Source organism: Schistocerca piceifrons, chromosome 4 (assembly GCF_021461385.2).
Source record: "Schistocerca piceifrons isolate TAMUIC-IGC-003096 chromosome 4, iqSchPice1.1, whole genome shotgun sequence".
Lineage (NCBI taxonomy): Eukaryota > Metazoa > Arthropoda > Insecta > Orthoptera > Acrididae > Schistocerca > Schistocerca piceifrons.
In genome coordinates, this window is record NC_060141.1 from 796,138,065 (window position 1) to 796,162,777 (window position 24,713).

Sequence of the window (24,713 nt, forward strand, 5' to 3'; positions counted from 1 at the left end):
TCCGTGCAGCTGGGTTCTATCACTTACTCTAGTGTGGGTGCTCTCGCATGATTTCTCAGGCTACACCCACTCCAGCGACTTTTAATTGTGACGTGGCTGCCAAAATAGTTTCTTTTATGGTAAAAAGTTGTGTTGGTACCTCTATCGACACTTTCCAGCTGGAGGTTCTTCGTTTGTAGTTAAGTGGTTGACCTTTCACTTGATCCATCAACCACTGTAGTCTGTTTTACTCTAGTCAACTATTTGCTCTGCTCCTTTTAAGTGTCCTCTATTTTGTGTTACTGCGGTGTTCATTTTAGCTCTGTACGCCTTGGTGTTCCTGCCCTCTGGGTGTAGACGTTACGCTTTTACTGTATAGGCCTTTTACAAGTATGTCTATTTGGAACTGGGGACTGATGACCTCGATGTTTAGCCCCCATCAAACCCCAAAACCAATCAACCAATTTCCAGGTCACGCTACCTTCTTTCATAATTCTGGAACTAATTGGCAGGGGAAACTAATACTTTGTACCTGGGTGTTCCACACATGGTAGAATTAGTGTACTGAATTTCAGTCAAATCTGAGACTGTGAGCTGGAGCCCCTGGTAGAACTGACATGGAATGACCCAACTATTAGATTTTGTGGAACAAGCAGATGAGTGCTCATGGTGTTCATGCTTTGATAGAAAACAGTCTTGAATCTCATTGATTAAATGTAAATAGCATTTCTTCTTATAGTGGCAATAATGCTAGTGTCAATTATGGCACAAATAAATCCATGATGAAATTGTTGAGTGTGAAAAATAACAAAATATTTAAAGCAAACTGCACAAATCACATAATCCATAATGGGATTTAATGTTTCTGATGTCTTAGATGTAGACGTAGAAATGATAGTTAACATTTATGGACACTTTTAAGTGTCAGCAAAATGTAGGGAAGAATTAAAATCTTTTTTAGTTTTGTTGGTACTGATTGATGTGAAATTTTAAGGCATGTGCCTACTAGGTGGCTATCCCTCACACCAGCTGTTGATAGGCTAATAAAAAACTGGTAGCCAATAATAAGTTATTATCAAAGCAGAAATGAAACACCTAAAGCTTTGAAATTATATTTTAGTGATGAGTATCCAAGCAAAATGTTAATTCTTGGAGCATATGTTCAATTTTTTTCTTACATTGGAAATATTATTTTGGAAACCTCAAAACATCTGGAGATTTAATTATTATGGAGTTCTGTAGTGCCTTTGAAGCTTTGTCTAAGAAAATTTTGCGAAGAAAAGGTGACTCGTTTTTTGGAAGCAATGCACACAAGATTTTAAATAGATCCGATCCTGTCAATCAGAAGAAAATTCAAAGAATCATGTTGAATTTTATGATACCTTTTAAACTTACATTGTAAAAAATGTAAACATTTCTGACAATGCTGCATTTCAGTCCTTGCTCCCGCAGTCCTTAAAGTTTTCAGTTAATTTTAATGATTTTCAGAATATGCGTACTCGTATTCAGGTAGGCATAAATGAGGATAACCTGTACAGTGAATTTTGTTGTTCGAAAAATATAATAAATGCTAAAATTGCCACCGACGGTAGCACTGTTGAAAAGTGGGTATCCATGATGATTGAGGCAGAGGTCAAAGGAATTAAAACCAAGGAGATAAATAAGATTCTTGGCTTCGTTCTCAGTATACTGGCATCTAATGCTCACATTGAAAGAATTTTTTCTTTGATGATCGGCAAGTGGTCTGATGATAGGAACCGTTGCAATCTATTTAATGAAAGCTTAACTACAAGTAAGTGTTAATTTTTGTTACACGTGTGATTAATTTGTTCAATTTGTAAAGAAGGGTCACAAACTTCAGACTGCTGTCAAAAGTATAAACAAATATAGTTTTAAGTAAAAAAATTCTGTAGGCCTTCAGCTTATAATTGTTATGAAGAAGATTTTTGGTTGGTCCATGCAATAAACCTGCTTTAAGATTTAAATAAGTTGTGTTAGGCCTATTAATTTTGTCGGGTCAAAGTCTCCCTTACTTTGACAAAAAAAGTTTGGCAACCCTACTACATGCCTCCGATTAGCATATTTCACATAGAAGTAATGACAATTGATGAAAGCCCATTATAGAGATGGCTGTTTTCAAAGTGTTTATTTTTGTAGACGACTGTGAAATTAATTTAAGGCCACTATAATAAAATGTATTGAGCTGGAGCATGGTTGCTACTAGTCACTACCATCAGATCATGATTATCGTTAAGGCTGTGACACAGCATACTTTCCCACCCTTCCAAACACTACAAACCTGTGACCCAACATGCTGACAGTGGAAAATTTTGCTTAACGTGCTACTGGTATGTTACATGATCAATAACTTATAGTCTGTGTTTTCTGCTTTGTTCCAAGACTGAATTTGAGCAGGAATACAACACATTTTTTAAATAAATCTGTGTGAAAATTAATGTTAAAGGTCATTATAACATCAAAGAAAACTTAAATTCCCAGAAACATTGTAACACAGTCATTAATGATGGGAAAGCATTGTACTGAAAGAATAGGACTTCTGTTGGGACCAAAAAAATAAATGTAAAAAGCGGGGAAACAAAATGCAGGGCGCAGGAACATAAAAATGGGGTTTTACTGTATGTTCCTCAATAACAGATAGTGGTTAACTGCACAAGCAGCAGAAACTTTTCTCTCTACACTTGGTAAAGAAATAATACTCTTTATCTATTTCTCCTTGAGTTGGTGATCTTTAGCATCTACTTTCATGAATGTCAGACATTATGTGAATAAACTCAGTAAGATGCACGGAAAGACTGATACGAAATTAACAAACAACTAGCACAGAGCTTTGCGCGTGGACTGACAGCAGAGTACTAGTTATTCACCAAGTTATGGACCCTGTTGCCATTTCTCAAATCAGCACATTTCACAAGGAGTCAGTAATTCATGTGCCATTGTCACCTACTACCGGTGTGAAGCACAGATGTAGGCACGAAGTTATTTTTATGGGCCAGGAGCAGACCATGGGCGGCCGGTTGCCCACATGGGCTGTAGAATATACTCAGCAACTGGATATTGGGTGTATCTTAACTAGGCAGTTCATGTGCAGTCATACACTCTACCAGCCATACCATTCCAACAAAAACAAATACAGGGATCACATTAGCTGGTAGATAACATACATATGCTCCACTTTCAAATTTGTAGAATTTGCTTGTGGTGGAGTTGGAGTGTTGATGGGTGGGTGCAGAGGGGCAAGTTTTATTGGGGGAACAATTATAAGGGTGGAAATAAAGATTAGGGACACTTGATTAGGACACTGTGTAGGTTACGAAGGCTACGGAAGGAGGCAGTGATAGCATGGTAAGGATATCTTGTAGAGATTCTCAATTTAAGTAGGGACCTGGCTATGTAATGTGTGCTACTGGGTATTAAGCATCGCGTGTCAGATTTTTCAAAATGGAAGCTGTATTTATTGAAGGAGAAGACTGCTGAGATTTGTCTGGACAACATCAGTTTGGTAGCTGCAGTAGAGGAAAGCCTGGGGAAGGCAGCTGTTGTCTGTGTAGAAGAATTTTTTTGTTGGTCCAGAAATGTTTGCCACAGATGCCTAGGTTTGTAGTGAATCAGTGGCAGCTTTTGAGTGAAGTATTGCTGCTTACTGGGTTATTTTATGTGAACTGAGTTTTGGATGAAAGCTCCAGTGAGAGGGAGGGTTATGTCAATGTAGGTTGCTCTGGCTCTGGAAATGGACCATATGAATTTGAGTTAGGGAAAGGAGTTACTGTTGCAGGAAAGTGGAGAACTATTTTCTCACTGTTAATCTAGACTGGAGAGCTGTGCAAAACCAGGGAGCCAAATATCTGATGTTGATAACTCCTCTACCATACAGCCTATTGAAAGGTTGGCATTGGACGTGTCCACCATAGTTCCCATAGATGTCTGCCTATTTTTATGTTTGATTTATAAAGGCACAGTGATTAAGAGTGTGTCTGAAGTTGACCAATGAGACCATAAATGAAGTTGAAGGCTTAATAAGGGTGATTTGCGTAAAACATAAAACCCCTGTTATTTTGTGAATGGTTAAAGATCGAAACAAGGTATTTGGCAAATGATAGCAGGCAGAGGAGACATAATTTTGGTGCTTAACTCTTGTATCACTTGAAATATTGAAGTTACTAGTAATTTTTGTAATCAAACGATATACTTCTTTAACGGCATTTAAAAGCTCGGGAAAAGAAGAGAACAATGATATAGCTCTCGTGAAAGTTAGTTTCGAAACTTTTTGCTAAAATATTAGCTTAATTTCCTAAAATTGAAAGGCAAGATGGCTAGAAACAGCAATCACAGTGTAAATGCAGACAAGTGGGAGCACTCGTGTGATGCTCCATCGTTACCTGTGGCATAAAATAGGCCTATGCTACTATTATAAAACATATTGCCTCCTGGCACTACTGTATGTAACACAGATACAGAGGCAGCTACCATCTTTGTAAATAGAACTCTGTGATAACCTCTAGTGTTACAAAAAATGTCTTAGGAAGAAAATTCCAAGTAGTTGCACACACTCCTGTATAAGTAAACAGTTTTTGTGGAAACAAGTAATCAGTCAAAAGGCCTGTAACAGTAGCAGACTTGCTACGAGATTCCCACTTGATAGTGTTTACACTACAATAGTCACTTCCTGCTGCCTTGTCTTCAAATTTTCACATTTGTCAAATATTTTTGCCAAAGGTTTAAACACAAGTGTTATATCACCACGCTCGTTATTTTAAGAGCTATCAAATGCCATTAAAAAGTGTAGTGGATTATACGTAAACATATTTACCTATCCCTCTGGATCTTTAAGTTTCCAATTAACTTCGTTTCAGTACCTTGAAATGTTCATGATGGTGTGTTATCCTGTATAAATGGGATAGTTACTTCAGACTTTCTCTGTCCGTGACCAGAATACAGTCCCACATACTTTTCCTCTAGTCTGGCTCCACATTTGTCAATAGTCCTAAAACTTTCAACTGAAAGTTCTCACCTCTGGCAGCAACACATTTTTCCAACTATCTCTTCTTAAATTTCAAACTGATGAATCCTTGGTTCTTTCCCACCTTGCACTTGATCTATACGTTGCCTCAGCCAACCACCATTATGATCAGTTTCTGTCTCTGTTTAAAATCCACCTTCCAGCTCCTTGTTTTCTGAACTCATTCAGTATAGTTCTGTTGAATCCAGCTGTAAATTTAAACAAAACACTTCACACCAACTGAGGTAGCTTTTAACTGTGTTGGTCAAATACATCAAAAGTGACATCTGTTTTACCTCTCTCGCAACCACCATCCACGACACTGCCCCTTACCAAACCTCTCTTCCCTACTCTAAAACAAAAAGTCCAGCTTGACCTCCCTTTCCCACTATGTCTCCCACACAATCTCAGCGGTAGCCATAACCACCCTCTGATACCCCCCCCCATCCCAGGCCAATTTCAGACAGAAACTTGTCATCAAGACACCTCTCTGATGAGGAGACAGAATTATATCAAACTGCCTAACCTGCAGACCCACATACAGATCCAGTCACGCTGCCCTAGTTAAAGGTAACTGATTTATTCACGGCTTCAGTTGGAAATGCCACTTTACTACTTAGTACCAGCCCACAGCAACAGAGGAAGCATCAGTCTCTGCCTGCAGCATTTCCACCCCAAAGTATTCCTCCTCCTCACCACTTCTCAAGGCATTTGAGAAACTTTGTAATTAAGTCACCTCTCAATCCTTCCTGAATAACTCTGAGAAATCTCAAACCCTAATAGAGTATAATGAACTGAGGCTCGACGAATTGCTCTGCTGGTTTCCAAGCTATCCTTTACGGCTGTATCATCTTCATACCTGTGAACAAAGGCCCCCACCACTGTCAACTAGACTGTGGGGAATATGTAGGAGAAAAGTTCATCAACCTTTGGACACCTTCACTTCATAGAACTTTGCTAGTGGCCTTAGTTTTAGAGTTACAGAAAATACATGTCTCACAGGGGACACCACCTTAACAGGACATGGGGCCTCAGTGACATTGACGGCTATGCAGGCATAGCTACTGGCAGGAAAACTCAAGCCAGACAGCCTTCTGCGGAGGGTCCTGACGAAACGTCCTACAACCAAGGGAAAGGTGGGCAGTGTTTTTCTCAGGCAGGGAGCTCTGCCAGCAGTGGCAGGGTGTGGATACAGTGACCATGGGTTTCCTGAGCTGGGGACTGGACAACACCACCAGACATCTTGTACTGTAAACTCTGGGCATACTTCAGGGTCAATTGTTAGGTGTGGTGGGTGGATGTTGGGTGTTTCGGAGAATAAGAACCTTGGTTTCACCGCCTGCACAGTGAGTAAGGTAGATAACACTGTAAAAACCTCAACCTCAAGATGCATTAACAATGGAGGAAAAGACAGATTGGTACTCACACTAAAGAAGACACACAAAGTTGCAGGCAGGCATAATTAAAAGATGTAAGTGTGTGTCTTAGTTGTGCCTGTCTGAAGCTTGACTTGTCTTCTTTGTGGTAAGTAACAATCTATCTTTTCCTACATTGTTGATATTCCTACCTGGAGTTTCCATTGTTTGGTTTAAACCTCAAGATGTGCTATGTACTGTTTAGGTGAATGGTTGGTGAGGCAAACAAAGTCTTGCCGCCCCCCCCCCCCCCCCCCCACACAACCACCGCCGCCATCACCACAACTACTCCCCCCCCCTCCCCCCAATTATACAAGACTTGCTTAGGCACATGGGGCTCTGTCTGTGTCAAAATTTGTTTCCCTAGTGGCTCGGGGCATCCTTGTGGAGCGACGTAAAACGTCATCTACTCCTGATGGGATGGGTGTACCGTTGCGTAGTGCCTACACCCACACAATACACAATATCAATACACAATATAGAGCACTCAGTTGGTCAGTCTGCCCAAGAAGCAGTCTCAGAATTATAGTAACAGGGTACCGGCCTGCCATAAAACTTCTATTGTAATCAAGAGAGCAGAGGGAACCATTGAGGAGGTCTCCCCGTTCTATACTTGCAAGGTGTTGGAAGGTATTGGTGGGTCTTTAAAGTGATACGTGACTTCATAATGCAACACTTCTAGTTGAAGCCACCATTTCAAACCAAAGTATCTAAGCTTCTGGAATGCATGGCCTTAGGTGACTGTTTTGCCTGAGTTTTGTAACACCCTTAATTTCTGTATAGGTATGGTTTCTTGCTCTGATACAAATGAGATCGCCCTTGAGGAGTTAAGTGATGAATAGAAAAATGTGGGTGGCACTTGCCTAAGCAAGTCTTGCATAATTGGGGGGAGGGGGGGGAGTAGTTGTGGTGATGGCGGCGGTGGTTGTGTGGGGGGGGGGGGGGGGGGGGGCCGGCAAGACTTTGTTTGCCTCACCAACCATTCACCTAAACAGTACATAACTCATCTTGAGGTTCTGTAGTATACAGAGAAGTTGCAGCATTAGAAAATTGTAGCGAAATGCAGGAAGATCTGCAGCGGATAGGCACTTGGTGCAGGGAGTGGCAACTGACCCTTAACATAGACAAATGTAATGTATTGCGAATACATAGAAAGAAGGATCCTTTATTGTATGATTATATGATAGCGGAACAAACACTGGTAGCAGTTACTTCTGTAAAATATCTGGGAGTATGCGTGCGGAACGATTTGAAGTGGAATGATCATATAAAATTAATTGTTGGTAAGGCGGGTACCAGGTTGAGATTCATTGGGAGAATCCTTAGAAAATGTAGTCTTATCAACAAAGGAGGTGGCTTACAAAAGACTCGTTCGACCTATACTTGAGTATTGCTCATCAGTGTGGGATCCGTACCAGATCGGTCTGACGGAGGAGATAGAGAAGATCCAAAGAAGAGCGGCGCGTTTCGTCACAGGGTTATTTGGTAACCGTGATAGCGTTACGGAGATGTTTAATATACTCAAGTGGCAGACTGCAAGAGAGGCGCTCTGCATCGCGGTGTAGCTTGCTCGCCAGGTTTCGAGAGGGTGCGTTTTTGGATGAGGTATCGAATATATTGCTTCCCCCTACTTATACCTCCCGAGGAGATCACGAATGTAAAATTAGAGAGATTAGAGTGCGCACGGAGGCTTTCAGACAGTCGTTCTTCCCGTGAACCATACGCGACTGGAACAGGAAAGGGAGGTAATGACAGTGGCACGTGAAGTGCCCTCCGCCACACACCGTTGGGTGGCTTGCGGAGTATAAATGTAGATGTAGATGTAGAACTACAGTACTATATGAGGAGAGTTAATGGCACATTGGAATAAACTGCAACATCTATTGTAACGTACAGTACTTCAGAATTGCCAAACAAATCCTTGCAGGTTATATCTGTCTTAAAGGTTTGACTGTTTGTTCCCAGTCCAGTGCGATGACTCAGGTGCCAAAGATTTGGTCATACCACTATGGCATGTGACAGGGTATCTACGTTTGCAAATTTTAGAGGCTCAGCTTGCAAGTTGGGCCATTCTTGTACAGTTCTTCTGAAATGTATTAAATTGTTGTGGGGATCACCCACTATGAAGCAAAGTATGGGGTTCATAATGAAGAAAGAAAAACTGGAATTGAAAGTTAAAGAGATGGATACCCTATGGTGAAAAATACAAAATCAAATAGGGGTAATGCAGGAGTAGGTTTAATAATGAATAAAAAATAGGAGTGTGGGTAAGCTACTACAAACAGCATAGTGAATGTATTATTGTGGCCAAGGTAGACACGAAGCCCACCCCTACTACAGTAGTAAAAGTCTATATGCCAACTAGCTCCACAGATTTTGACGAAGAGGTTGATGAAATGTATGCTGAGATAAAAGAAATTATTCAGATGGTGAAGGGAAGCGAAAATTTAATAGTCATGGGGGACTGGAATTCGACAGTAGGAAAAGGAAGAGAAGGAAATCTATTAGGTGAATATGGAATAGGGGTAAGAAATGAAAGAGGAAGCCACCTGGTAGAATTTTGCACAGAGCATAACTTCGTTCAAGAATTATGAAAGAGGGTTGTATACATGGAAGAGGCCTGGAGGTACTGGAAAGTTTCAGATAGATTATATAATGGTTAGACAGAGTTTTAGGAACCAGGTTTTAAATTTTAAGACATTTCCAGGAGCAGATGTGGACTCTGACCACAATCTATTGGTTATGAACTGTAGATTAAAACTGAAGAAACTACAAAAAGGTGGGAATTTAAGGAGATGGGACCTGGATAAACTGACTAAACCAGAGGTTGTAGAGTGTTTCAGGGAGAGCATAAGGGAACGATTGACAGGAATGGGGGAAAGAAATACAGTAGAAGAAGAATGGGCAGGTTTGAGGGATGAAATAGTGAAGGCAGCAGAGGATCAAGTTGGTAAAAAGACGAGGGCTAGTAGAAATTCTTGGTAACAGAAGGTATATTGAATTTAATCGATGAAAGGAGAAAATACAAAAATGCAGTAAATGAAGCAGGCAAAAAGGGATACAAACATTTAAAAAAAGAGATCGACAGGAAGTGCAATGGCTAGAGACAAATGTAAGGATGTAGGGGTAAGATAGATACTGCCTACAGGAAAATTAGAGAGACCTTTGGAGAAAGGAGATACACTTGTATGAATATCAAGAGCTCAGATGGAAAACCAGTTCTAAGCAAAGAGGGGAAAGAGGAAAGGTGGAAGGAGTATATAGAGGGTCTATACAAGGGCGATGTACTTAAAGACAATATTATGGAAATAGAAGAGGACATAGATGTAGATGAAATGGGAGATATGATACTGCATGAAGAGTTTGACAGAGCACTGAAAGACATAAGTCAAAACAAGGCCCTGGGAGTAGACAACATTCCCTTAGAACTACTGACAGCCTTGGGAGAGCCAGTCCTGACAAAACTCTACCATGTGGTGAGCAACATGTATGAGACAGGTGAAATACCCTCAGACTTAAAGAAGAAATAATAATTCTAATCCCAAAGAAAGCAGCTGTTGACAGATGTGAAAATTACCGAACTATCAGTTCAATAAGTCACGGCTGCAAAACACTAACGCGGATTCTTTACAGACGAGTGGAAAACTGGTAGAAGCCAACCTCGGGGAAGATCAGTTTGAATTCCGTAGAAATGTTGGAACACTTGAGGCAATACTGACCCTACGACGTATGTTAGAAGATAGATTAAGGAAAGGCAAACCTATGTTTCTAGCATTTGTAGACTTGCTTTTGACAATGTTGACTTGAAAACTATTTTTCAAATTCTGAAGGTGGCAGGGGTAAAATACAGGGATCGAAAGGCTATTTACAATTTGTACAGAAACCAGATGGCAGTTCTGAGTCAAGGGGCATGAAAGGGAAGCAGTTGTTGGTAAGGGAGTGAGACAGAGTTGTAGCATATCCCTGATGTTATTCAATCTGTATATTGAGGAAGCAACAAAGGAAACAAAAGAAAAGTTTGGAGTATGAATTATAATTCATGGAGAAGAAATAAAAACTTCCAGGTTCGCTGATGACTTTGTAATTTTGTCAGAGACAGCAAAGGACCTGGAAGAGCAGTTGAACGGAATGGACAATGTCTTGAAAGGAGGATATAAGATGAACATCAACAAAAGCAATATGAGGATACTGAATTGTAGTTGAATTAAGTCGGGTGATGCTGAGGGAATTAGATTAGGAAATGAGACGCTTAAAGTAGTAAATGAGGTTTGCTATTTGGGGATCAAACTAACTGAGGTTGGTCGAAGTAGAGAGGATATTAACTAGACTGGCAATGGCAAGGAAAGCGTTTCTGAAGAAGAGAAATTTGTTAACATCAAGTATAGATTTAAGTGTTAGGAAGTCGTTTCTGACAGTATTTGTATGGAGTGTAGCCATGTATGGAAGTGAAACATGGACGATAAATAGTTTGGACAAGAAGAGAATAGAAGCTTTCGAAATGTGGTGCTACAGAAGAATGCTGAAGATTAGATGGGTAGATCACATGACTAATGAGGAGGTATTGAATAGAATTGGGCAGAAGAGAAATTTGTGCTACAACTTGACTAGAAGAAGGGATCGGTTGGGAGGAGGATGTTCTGAGGCATCAAGGGATCACCAATTTAGTATTGGAGGGCAGTGTGGATGGTAAAAATCGTAGAGGGAGACCAAGAGATGAATACACTAAGCAGATTCAGAAGGATGTGGGTTGCAGTAGGTACTGGGAGATGAAGAAGCTTGCACAGGATAGAGTAGCATGGGGAGCTGCATCAAACCAGTCTCTGGATTGAAGACCACAACAACCACCACCCTATAGTGAAGCTAAAAAAGCATTCAAAACTGTGCAATCTGCGATGTTCACTACTACTGTTGCATCGCCTCTGACAAAGATAGTCACCAAGTGTGATTCCACCACACAAACTCATACCACGGATTAAAGTTAAGAGTACGTGCAGTTGGCAGCGTACCTGTGGGAGTAAAAGCTACACTCGAACCTGTAATCATTCGGAAGATGTCAACAATGGACTTCGAACCTCAGCCACATACCACTGCATATCATCAGAAGCCCTCTAGCTTTTCTCACTACCATGCAAGCAACTCCTCCCCTAAGTAAAAAAATATCATACAAAAAGTCGTTAGAAATCAAAAGTAGCTAAATGTTCAGATTATTGAGTGCTCTCCCTTTGTGATGGTGATTTTATTGTCGAGGATATTCACATCCACATGGAGGAACTGAAAATCCAGGCACCATCTAATGTTCCCCCGGACATCTCTGGTAAATCACTGCCACTGGGGAGGGAAGACCTGACAATCATTGCCAATCAATGACTCCCACAGTGGCTTCCGTGTTGCAGTGGAACTTAAATGGATACCAGTCACATTTGGAAGAATTACAACTGCTAGCCCAGGAAAGACTGCTCTGTATATGCTTACAAGAAACTGTTTGAAGTCATCGACACACATGCATTATGGGGCTACCACCCCTGCGGTGCAGCAAATATGATTATATTGGAGATACAACTAAGGATGGATTGGCTGTTTTGTTTGACAGATGCCACTCCTTTCCTGTCCCTCTTTCCACACCCATACAAGCAGTTGCAGTGGGCGTTCTCGTACCAGTTAAAAGTCACAGTTCGTTCTTTGTCTTCCACCTCATAGTTGGTTGGATGCAGATGCACTAACTAAATTCTTCTGGACACTTCTCCCATCCGTTCCTCCTCTTAGGGGACCTCGAGGCACACAGTGTGCGGTAGGACTCGGCTATCACTTGCTCCAGGAGTCGAATTATCGTGTGAATTGTCGATTTAAGTAATATCTGCATTTTGAACTCTGGTCAGATGATACACTTTTTTAGAGCTACAGGGTCATCTTCAGCCATTGTCCCCTGGTTTTACTCCCTAGCTGTTGCAGACAGTTCAGTGGGAAGTTGTCACAAATTTGCATTCCAGTGACCACTTTCTGGTGTGGATTCGTTTGATGACGTGGTCACTGGTCAACAGGAAACTGTGGAGAAAAATAGTTCAAATGACAGATTGGTTGTGTTAATGTCAGGAGGTCATCTTCAAATAACAGGTTTGAGCCAGGAGATAGACCATATGAGGTTCTACCCAAAATACCAGAGAATTTCATTGTAAGAATTGGAAAACTATACTCACATCATAATGTCCTCTGTCACTTTCAGAATAGTCACCTTGGTCATGTATGGAGCGATTCCAGTGTTCACATTTTTGGAAGCACTCCTGGAAATCTGCAGAGTTAAGGGTGTTCAGGACCTGTTGGGTTGCACATGGATGTCTTCAATTGAGTCAGTCACCCTTTCAATGTGATTTTTATCTTCGGACGCAGGTAGAAGTCACATAGGGCTAGATCTGGTGAGCATGGTGAGGGCAATTGCTATCTTGTTTCTGGCCAGGAATTCCTTCACAACCAGTGAGGTGTGCCTGGGTGTGTTGTCATGGTGCACCAACCAGTCTTTCTTTTCAACAACTCTGCCCACTTGCACTGAACATTTTCCCTCAGTCGCCTCAAAACCTCGCAGTAAAATTGCCCGTTCAGTCTGACCATGTGGAACAAACTCCTTACACACTGTTTCCCAAATGTCGAAAAAATGATCAATATTGACTTCATGTTGCTGCGAACATTATCTGGACTTGTGACCAAGACACCCAACCTCATTCCTTCACAACCTCAACACCTTCTCTCCTACCTGCTTCACTTGGTCTTCCTCAATGCTGTATGCCATCTTCTTCGACACTGACCGTCTCGTCTCTGATGGCTCCATCCACACAACTGTCAACATTAAAGTCACCAAGAGTACCCACATTTCGACAGCTGCCAGCTCTTCCACACAAAAAAAGTACTTCCCATACAGTCTAGCCACCTGGGGTTAGTACATATGTAATAAAAAGAACTACTTTGCTCAGTTCGCTGAAGGCCTGACAAAAGGCCTTTGCAGACCAGCACTGTTGCCCAGGCTTTGTCCACAAACATTTCCCCTGCCATATTCTCACTTCCTGCCAATCCTCCCACCACTTCCAAGGACCAGCTACAAAAGTGCGCCCACTGCATCATCCAGTACCACCCCAGACTGGAACAACTGAACCACATCCCCTTTGTCAGAGCTTTGATTATCTATAATCGTTCTGTGAAATGGGGGACATCCTCTGAGATCCACTCAACCTCCACAGCATCCTGGTCCATTCCTGTGCCACTCTCCTCTCTCTTTCCTCTTCTGGCTTACCCCTATTTCCTCCTATCACTTTGTAATATGGTCCTTTTAGTGCAGACCTTGCTCGGACTTGGTTCAGGAGTTTGGTCTTGATTTCTAGTTTCACTCCCAGTGCTGTCTTCACCTTCTAGTAATGATTGTGGGGTCTCCAGTATTGGGTTTGATGTGCCACCTTTTCCATATCTTGCAGAAGTGAGAATCGTGCAGTCACCCATCGTGCCCTTCCACCCCGGCACCCTTCCTTCCTGTTGTTGTAGTATGCCCAAAACACAGCACATTAGCTGTCCCATTGTTGGCAGGGGAGGGGGTTGTCAGGTACCCACCAGATGGTAGGCCGTTGACCAAGCAGAGGTGGCACTGTCTATTCCTGCGCTGCACACTCCCCATATAAGCCATGGAGTACACTACGTGATCAAAAGTATCCGTACACCTGGCTGAAAATTACTTAAAAGTTTGTGGTGCCCTCCATCGGTAATGCTGGAATTCGATGTGGTGTTGGCTCACCCTTAGCCTTGATGACTGCTTCCACTCTCGGTGGCATACGTTCAATCAGGTGCTGTAAGGTTTCTTGGGGAATGGAAGCCCAGGTATTGATGTAGTTGGTGAGGCCTGGCACGAAGTCGGCATTCCAAAAGATCCGAAAGGTGTTCTATAGGATTCAGATCAGGACTCTGTGCAGGCCAGTCTATTATGGGGATGTTATTTTTGTGTAACCATTCTGCCACAGGCTGTGCATTATGAACAGTTGTTCGATCGTGTTGAAAGATGCAGTTGCCATCCCCGAATTGCTTTTCAGCAGTGGGAAGCAAGAAGGTGCTTAAAACATCAATGTAGGCCTGTGCTGTGATAGTTCCATGCAAAACAAGGGGTGCAAGCCCCCTCCATGAAAAACACGATCACACCATAACACCACTGCCTACGAATTTTACTATTGGCACTACACATGCTGGCAGATGATGTTCACTGGGCATTCACCATACTCGCACTCTGCCATCAGATCGCCACATTATGTACCGTGATTTGTCACTTCACACAGGATTTTTTCCACTGTTCAGTCGTCCTGTGTTTACACTCATTACACCAAGCAAGGCATCATTTGGCATTTACCAGAGTGATGTGTGGCTTATGAGCAGCCGCTAGACTATGAAACCCAAGTTTTCTCACCTCCTGCCTAACTGTCATAGTACTTGCACTGAATCCTGATGCAGTTTGGGATACCTGCTTGATGGTCTGCATAGAAGTCTGCCTATTACATATTACGATCCTCTTAAACTGTCGGCAGTCTGTCAATCAATAGACGAGGTCGGCCTGTAGGCTTTTGTGCTGTACATGTGCCTTCATGTTTCCACTTCACTATCACATTGGAAACAGTGGACCTTGGGATGTTTACAAGTGTGGAAATCTCGTGAACAGATGTATGACACGAAGTGATACCCAGTCACCTGACCATGTTCGAAGTGCGCGAGTTCCTCGGAGCGCCCTCTTCTGCTCTCTCCCACTTCTAATGACACTCTAATGACTACTGAGGTTGCTGATTTGAAGTACCTGGCAGTAGGTGGCAGCACAATGCACCTAATAATAGTAATGTTTATTTTTGGGGGTGTTAGATACTTTTGATCACATAGTGTATGTGCCCGTCATGACTAGGGTATGGGGACTCCTGGCAGCAGGTTACTGGCCAGGTAGCTGCAGCTGTGGCTGGGTGGCAACCATTGGGAGAGCCCCTGTTCAGAGTGGGTGGTACCATGGCAGATAGTTGACACATGAAGAGACATAAACTTTTATCTCGCTGGTGCTCGCATGGCCCCAGCAGCGTAAAGGCCTCATATGATGCCACTGTGTATGATCCCAATGCGTTTCCTTCCCATGCCGTGCTGTAGGAGGAACTTGCGATTAAACAACAAGGAACAAAATTCTTCCCCCAGTACCTGGTCTGTGTGGGGGATTGATGGGGACACAGCTATTGGCCACAAAGCTTTACTTCTTATGTAAAACATTCAGGACAAATATAGGGAAGTTGCCGCCATCCCTAAGACGGAGAGCGGCTCCCTCCTGATCAAAATGTCATCTCCTGCCCAGTCACAGGTGCTGCTCTCTTGTGAAAAGTTGGGTGACATTCCCATGACTGCCACTCCAGACAAGAGTCTCAGTATGGTCCAGCGCATCATCTTTCACTGTGATCTTCTTCTGCAGTCTGACAATGAGCTGCAGGCCAAATTAGAGTGAAGGGGTGTATGCTTCATCTGTTGTGACCACAGGGGAGCAAGGGAAAACAGAGTTGCTACCAGGACCTTCATCTTGGCTTTTGGGGGTGATGTGTTGCCTGAGAAAGTCAGGGTCTAACATTGTGACGTGAAAACCTATGTTCCTCCTCCTGTTAGATGCTTCCAGTGTATGAAATTCGGACATATGTCTTCCCGTCGCACCCGCTTCGGGACCATTGGTTCCCCAGCTGCCAGGGACACCAGTGCTCATCCTCCAGCCAGAGGTGCCAAAACCATCTCCAGCTTCACTAACTAGGAAGAGGTCCCTTGGGGCTCTCCCTTTCATGGTCCCTGCTGGCCGTTGGACTTTTTGTTCTTCCTCTGTCCCTGAAACCAGTTCAGGAAAACCTCAGACCTCATCTTCTGAGGAGGAGGAGGAGGAGGAGGAGGAGGAGGAGGACAAACAAAAGTCCTCGAAGATGAAGGAAACTTCGGTGGCCCCCACACCACTGGTCTCTGCATTTACTACTTCTGTGCCCAAGATGGAGATGCTGGTGGCCACTGAGACACCAGATCTCCCAGGCAATGTTCCACAGAACCTATGTCAGCAGATCCCCTGACATCTCAGCTGGTGGCAGTACATACCCTGGGTCATAACCTGCACACCTCCAGTCGCTTAATACCCCAATAGTATTCAGATGCTCGTATCGTCCGGTGGAACTATACCAGATTTTTCCACCACCTAGATGGGCTATGGCAGCTTTTAAGCACATACCCTGCATTCTATGTTGCCATCCAGGATACATGCTTTCCAGCAACTCAGACCCATGCCCTTCGTGGCTACTGAAGTGATTTTAAGAATTGTACAAACTGAGAGGGTACTGGATGGAGTTTGTACCTTTGTGCTGAACTCTGTATACATTGATCTTGTCTCTCATGATACTCCATTGGAGGCTGTGTCTGTCTGGGAACAGGCATATCAGGATCTGTAATGTTCATCTCCCTGATGATGATGATGATGATGATGATGGTGATGATGATGTGTCCCAGGATATACTGTCTGCATTAGTTTTTAAGCTCCCACCACCTTTCCTAGTCATGGGTGACTTCAGTACCCATAACCCTCTGTGGGGTGGAACAGTGATCACTGGCCATGATGAAGACATTGAAACTTTACTGGCACAACTGGATCTTTGCCTCTTGAACTGTGGTGTCCCCACACTTTCAGTGTGGCACATGAAACTTATTCAAACATTGAGCTCTCCTTTTGCGCTCATGGTCTTCTATCATCTGTCCACTGAGGGTCCAAGATGACCTCTATTGTAGTGCCCTCTTGCTGATCTTGCTGTCCCTCCCTCAGCATTGCTCCCCTAGATGGCCTTCCAGATGGGTTCTCCATAATGCTGACTGGGATGGGTTCATCTCTGCTATCATCCTTAGCTCCCTGTCACAAGGCAGTATGGATTCGGTTATTCAGCATACAATGGCGGCAGTTATGGCAGCCAACCAACCAACCCATCCCCTCTTCCTCACTGTCCCCCCCCCCCCCCCCCCCTCCTCCAACACCATCGCCAGTGCGGTGCACCTTATTGCCTTTAACGGCTCCGTCCCATGTCCCATGTTTGTTACCTTATAAAATGATGAAAGCAAGAATCCTGGTCCTTTTCTATGGAAGGGAGCACCACCTCCCACAGCAGTGACCTAGAATTGGGTTTACAGTTGCTGCATGCTTCCAGTGTCTCTGTTCGGAACTGTAACTCCCTCCACTGTCACCTCTGGTCAGGGAGACATTGCATCTGTCCCCATGGCTTGTGCCCCGACCTCGGACTTGCCTTGAAGTCTCCTATCGTCCAAAAGATTCCGTTACCCACAATTTTTCGCTGCTTGTTCTGGCTGCCCTCCAGAAGTACCTGGGTTCGGAAGCATATTCACTGACAGCTCAGTGGTCGATGGCCAAACAGGCTTTGTATACACACATGCACAGAGCAGTGAACTCCACTCTTTGCCAAACGGCTGCATTGTCTTCACAGCTGAATTGATGGCTATTAAATTAGCGCTTATCCATGTTTGTTCTTGCACTGACAAGAGTATCATAATCTGTAGTGACTCCCTTTGCAGCCCTCAGGCTATAGACCAGTGCTACTCTCCTAACCTACTGGTTATGGCTATCCAGGATCTTGTCTCTGACTTCCATCAAGCTGGACAGCCAGTCATTATCATTTCGAGGCCTGGTCATGTTGGGATTTGGGGAAATGAACGAGCTGGCCGGCAGGATGCGGATTCTGGAAATTGGGGTCCCAGAACCGGATTTCCGGCTATTTATACACCATTGATTGCTGGAAGCCTGGAACCCAGAATGGTTTGACCTGATCGCCCCAAACAAACAGAACAATTAAGGAAGTCAGTACCACATTGCAGTCTTCCTTGCATGCTTCTCGCAGGGAATACTGTCCTCTGTAGACTGGATTTGCCACTCTTGGCCGACCCATGGTCACATTCTCAGATGTGAGGATCCTTCTCACTGCCGATGCAGAGCCTGCCTGACAGTGCCCCACTTACTTGCAGACTGCCCTGATTCGGCTACTTCGAGGCGGCATTATAATCTTCCTGATTCACTCCCTTTGGTGCTAGCAGACAGTGACAACTAGGCTGACCTGGGGCTACCATTTTACCTGCAAAGGTGGTTTCTATTGATCCCTGTAAGGTAGGGGTTCATGGTGTCATTGACTGTCATGGGGTTGACGGGGTGCCCTTCTTTGGCTCCCCCCTCCCCCAGGGCCCCTTGGTGGCCCTTGCCTGGCCTCTAACCTTCCCACCTTTTTATTCTCTTTATGGTTTTTCATTTCTTGGTTCTAATGCCGTGTGGTGACTGATCTTTTATCGACTTGTGTGTGCTGTCTGTTTCCTGGACTTTTATCATGGTTTTTATGTTTTTATATAATGGAAGGAAACATTCCACGTGGGAAAAATTATATATAAATACAAAGATGAGGTGACTTACCGAACAAAAACGCTGGCAGGTCGATAGACACACAAACAAACACAAACATACACACAAAATTCAAGCTTTCGCAACAAATTGTTGCCTCATCAGGAAAGAGGGAAGGAGAGGGGAAGACGAAAGGAAGTGGGTTTTAAAGGAGAGGGTAAGGAGTCATTCCAATCCCGGGAGCGGAAAGACTTACCTTAGGGGGAAAAAAGGACAGGTATACACTCGCACACACGCACATATCCATCCACACATATAGACACAAGCAGACATAAATATGTGCGTGTGTGCGAGTGTATACCTGTCCTTTTTTCCCCCTAAGGTAAGTCTTTCCGCTCCCGGGATTGGAATGACTCCTTACCCTCTCCTTTAAAACCCACTTCCTTTCGTCTTCCCCTCTCCTTCCCTCTTTCCTGATGAGGCAACAATTTGTTGCGAAAGCTTGAATTTTGTGTGTATGTTTGTGTTTGTTTGTGTGTCTATCGACCTGCCAGCGTTTTTGTTCGGTAAGTCACCTCATCTTTGTATTTATATATAATTTTTATGTTTTTAGTTACACTCAAGCTTTCCAGCATTTGCCTTTTGCCTCCTAACTTTGATGACTACTTCTGGTTTGCCATGTAACGGATGAAGGGGCTGAAGACCTTGCAGTTTAGTCCCTTTCACTACAAAACAACCAACCAACTCACTCAATCCTAGCACTTTGCACAGGGATTTTTATTACTATTGGAGACCCAGGTGGAAGACCTTCCAAACTCACTCACCCAACACTTTCTGTTCTAGTCCTATTGCGGACTTATCCTACCACATCAGAGACTGGACCATCAGTGAAATTGCATGGCCTTTTATATAGGCATGACTATCAACCAGCTGTCCACCAGAATGAGTGCCATTGCCAGACTGGCCAAGAACAAAGTGGACCACCCTGTGGTAAACAATGCAGCTGTACATATTGTGGTTGACTGCAATCTGGATCCTGTCTTCCACCACCAGCTTTTCTGAACTGTCTAGATGGGAGTTACCCTTACAACACATTTTCCACTCCTGAAAAAAATCCCAGGCTCAACCTACAGTAATCTACTGTCCCCACACCCTCCACCTAATAGTTTTAATCCCCTGTAGTATATCACGTACTCCCAATCGACGTCCCATCACCCTCATTGTATGCTGCTATAGGACAAGGCATCCACCGGTTTTTATCCCTTCTCTGCTTCTATTCTTTTCTGATTCTCATTCCCCCTCCCGTTGCACAGCCTCCCAGTGCTGTGCCAGGCAGCTTTGACCTCCCTCCTTCTAGCTCCTTCTCAATCTGCCAGACAGCATTTTCTTTTCCCTCCACCTGTACACTATCCCTCTTGTTTTTTGTTTCTCATGTATTCATACTATGCAAAGGGTGCTGTTAACTGCCATAATTCTTCACCATCATTCAGCTGGTGAAATGTTGAATCTTGTTTCCTTTTTTTCACATATCCACTGTCACTCTAAAAAGTGTAAGATGACAGTTTGTATCTCACATACTGTTTCATCAAAGATTGTAATAAAAGTAATAGTATCATATTTTTTGACATACAGTTTAAGCAATAAATGTTAGATAGGAAGCTCTTACTGCAGTTAATCCATAAGAGAGCTGAAATTTGCTGTTAAAGTTTACCTAATGCAAAGTAGCAATAGAAGTTGCTTGAGATCTTGTACTGATAGTGTCTGTTTATCTTTCAGGAATAAAACTCCGAGGAAAGGACAAGGGCCAACCGTTACTGCCCCCTGGGACGAAAAAGTAGTTTCGTCCTTGGGGGCACAACTGTACTGCATGTGTGTGTATCGATTGACAAGTTTGTCCTGCTGGTGGGAATCTATTTCTAGAATATTCCTGACAGCTTTGTGTCTTCAGTTTTAAGAGGAAGGGATGGGGAAAGATTGCAATTTCACAACGTACTTTAGTATGTTCAGATAGTTGGTTTCTTCCAAATTTTGTTTTCAGCACATGTAACGGAAAAAAAATTAAACTACTTATTTCACTGTCTGTAATATATTGATCAAGTTGTTTCTTAGATAACAATTTAAGGGAATTGTTTTATTTTTTACTGCAAGTAATCTCATTACATGCATAATCACAATTGCTCTGTATTTAAGAAAACCATAATATGTTGAAATAGTCATGATGCCTTGTACAGGAAAGACATGGCTGTAAGGTTGGGGGTAATGTTTAGGAAGATATCCTTTATATTGCAGTGATTCAAAGATCAATGTATAAATTGGTGCATTTAAGACTTACTCAGAAGTATGTTTTGAAATTTGGTGAACTATGTCTTATGTAGGAACATATCTGATATATTGTAAGATAATTTCTTATTATCTAATGTACTAATATGGCATGTGGTTGTTTTAGTATTTGTTTTTATTATTCATTGTGTATTGTTGATGGTTTGAATACCAATTTCCCTTCTTCAGCACACATACACAATGAAGAAGAATTAAGTTTAGAGTAACAGGCTTCTTTCTGACATGACATTCCTGAAAAACTTCTTTCAAAAGTTACTCTCAAGTGCAAGATTAGATCTTTCTGTAATTCAAATACAGCTGGTTCCCAGGAATGTTTATAAAATCTGGCCTGTCACCCATATTTCATGGGAGTTTGTTTAATTTTGGAGACATAGATAAATGAGTTAGCTAAATGTTTTTTGCAGTTAATGTTTTATCTTGTTAGAGTTTCTCAAGTATTTGTATACAGAGCTTTTGTTTAAACAAATATTAATGGTAGTTAAAATAGAAACAGACTGATGCTGTAGGGTGGAAAACACAGTGTTGTATCATGCTTTTGATGTCCATTATTTGATAACTGTTTAATTTGAAAGTTTTCTTTAAGTTTGTATTTTTAACACATGTTATAAAGTGACTGGACTGCTATTACAAGTTTTGCATTTTTTATTTTTTTTTACTCCTCCTTTACTTAATGCAGACTGATTTGTTGTATTTCATTGTGTAGCAAAATAGAAATCAGAGGAATTACAGTAAAATCTGAGATTAATATTTGTGTAGCCCTGTTACTACAGTAGCAGTACCAACACCTGTCGGTGCTGCATGTTATGAAATAAATTTATTTAATGTCAGGACTGAAGCAGATTGTGTAATGTGAAGGTTATAAGGTCAGTATATAATATGGTCAATTCGAATGGTTGTTAATCTGAAGTTTTTCTTTTTGTATTAGGTCATAAATCAGGTGAATATGAGCAATGAGACTTCTTTTGATGGTGTTTGTGTTTTTTTTGGAGGGGGGATTAAAAAATAAAAAATTAATAAATATGGAATGTATTCCACCTTTGCGACTATGAAGTCTCATTTGGGCCAGACACATTTCACTTTATTTTAAACATCTTCAATGGTCTTTTTTTTTCATGTAATTCATTTTTAAATTTTCTTCTGTGTCCAAGAGTTAGGTTTATGTCACACTGCACTCCACTGATACAGAGCATGCTATCATTTTCATGTTTTATAAATTCACTTTGTGTGGACTTACAAAACATGAAAATAATATATTCTGTGTCAGTGAAGTGCAGTGTGATGAAACTCTGGCACTTGGACGTAGGAGAATGTTTGGAAATTGAGCAAAAAAAAAGGAAAAAAAAAACCACCCTCCCTCGAGTTCATGTGGTCATGGTGGTGAAGGTAATTTTGGAACACCCTTTATATTACAAATGCAACTTCTTCACTAACTACCATTGTTCAACTACTTACATTTAAAAAGTAACAAATTTCATTAATGCAAAATTTTAATGTTTTTGTTCTTTAGATATAAACCATTGCATTCTTGCCTCCTGTCCATAACAGTATTATAGTGAAATGAGAGGCTAGTAGACGTTGTTTGTTGGTGTCCATAAAACAGTTAGCACCTATGTGTGTTCACTGCAAATACCAGTTAAAACATTTGTCAGGTTTGTTATTTGCTTTGTTTTTAGCTAATATTTGAAGAGTTTGTTGAAATGCTTGAGAATATTGTCTTTCATATGATTCCCATATGAAATGTTTTCATGTTTTAGATGTTGTTAATGGAAGGTTGTAGGAAGGACTCCTAAAGAGAAGTTAAAAGCTTGAAGAGCTGACTGGTGTTTTCTTTCATGACAATCATTTTGGTATACATTTTTTTAATATCCTGTTAAGGACTTACATAAAATTTACAGCAGTGGTTAGTTTCATTTTTGGCAAAGAAAGCAGCTTAAAACATTTTGGAAATAATCCCAAATATAATACACCTTATAACAAGTTGTTAAACTGAGTATTTTTAGCAAACAGAGCAAGTTTTGCTTCTAATGAATTTGCATGCCACATCGAAGTATTGAGGAGGACTAATTTCACTTTTTTTGTCTGGCATTTGACAGGCCACCTGCATCTGACATTATTTGCACCATGCTGCCTGTGAATCAGTAGCTGCCAACAGTGACTAAGTTTCCTAACAATGTACTAAGCACTGTTACTCACAATCACAGTCACAGTATTGTACAGAACCATGCAAACATGTAGTGTATTTAATATGATGCAGGTCCAGTTCGCTGTGTATACTGGATTGCAAATACTTCAGCGCAGCAGGGAATATCTTGCATTCTTCTGCATTTGGCACTTTGAATACAGTTATTCCAAACTTTTGATACGCAGGGCCTCGAGCAATATTACACACTCCTCATGTGGAATAACCCAATTCAAATTACTTAGACGCAAACAGATTCAGTTCAAATATGTAAGTGCAAATACCTGCTTTAAGTGATAATATTAGTACAGCGGAATATTTTGAAATCTAGATTCCAGTGTCAGTCCTTCAATAAACTTGCAGAATGCATGAACACTCGCAAATAAGCTGGCCATATTGATTACTCTTCAATTGTCAAGCCTTATAGCTTGAGCCATTTTTGTCGTGTGGTGCAGAACTCGTTTCCCTGAACTCTGAAGTGTGGGAATTTGCAGTCTAGTGCTACCTCCCTGCTCTTGATGTATGTTAGCCTTACCCAGGCTCATTTACTTATATTTATTCATCTGCATATTTGTGTGGGTGGGTGTGCACACATTTTTTATTTATTTAATGGGGGGAATGGAAATGTGATCACCTAGTGGGATATTTGACATATCTACTTGGTCATTTAGTAGTAGTTTCTTTTTTGGCCGCAGCAAGGGCCTCACAACTCCGTGAGCATGTGCTTGGCTACCACAGAGCCCCAGCCATTGCAGAGTAACTTCCTTTTTGTGCTGCAAGCTTATACTTTAATTCATCCTTTTCCCCTCTGCTCTTCTATCGTATGGTATACTTGGTGCAGACCCTGTTAGAACCTGGCTTATGATTTGCGACTAAAGTTTCAACTTCTGGAATTTTCTACAACTTTTCATTAAATAAACACATTATTTGGGTTTGAACTGCCACTGATTTTCAAAATTCTCCAGAAGTGTTGATCGTGCAGGGAAGGTCACCAAATGTGGTGTGTGCTCCACCTTTGTGCCTTCTCATCTATGCACCCTTCCCTTTAATACAGTAATATGCCCAAAACCCAGCACAGTAGCCATCACGTTGTGAAGGGAGTCGTCAAATACCTGCATAGACCTGCTGACCATGCAGGGATAGCCCTATTGAGCTGAAAACTCTGCAGGTATGTGAAGGCGTATATGCTCATTGTGACTGGAGCATGGGGACTCAAAGCAATGGATTGCTGGCCAAGTAACCTTTGCTGAGGCTGGGTGGCACTCCTGGAGACAGCGCCCATTGGGAGTGGGTGGCACCTTGGTGGATGTGCTGGAAATGAATCTTACGAAGTTCTCTCACTGGTGGTCAATGATCGTAAAGTTATTAAGGATCAGATCTCAA

The 24,713-nt window shown here is 42.1% G+C and overlaps 1 protein-coding gene across 1 annotated transcript in view; it reads left to right on the forward strand.

Annotated features, from left to right (window-relative positions):
- LOC124794894 (endothelial differentiation-related factor 1 homolog) overlaps positions 1–21,781 on the forward strand; it is an 83,843-nt gene extending 62,062 nt beyond the window's left edge. Inside the window, exon 5 of the mRNA XM_047258593.1 lies at positions 20,588–21,781. Within this exon, the coding sequence (XP_047114549.1) occupies positions 20,588–20,649 (62 nt within the window). The 3' untranslated portion in view covers positions 20,650–21,781. The remainder of the gene's footprint in view (positions 1–20,587) is intronic.
- Positions 21,782–24,713: the final 2,932 nt, after the last annotated feature.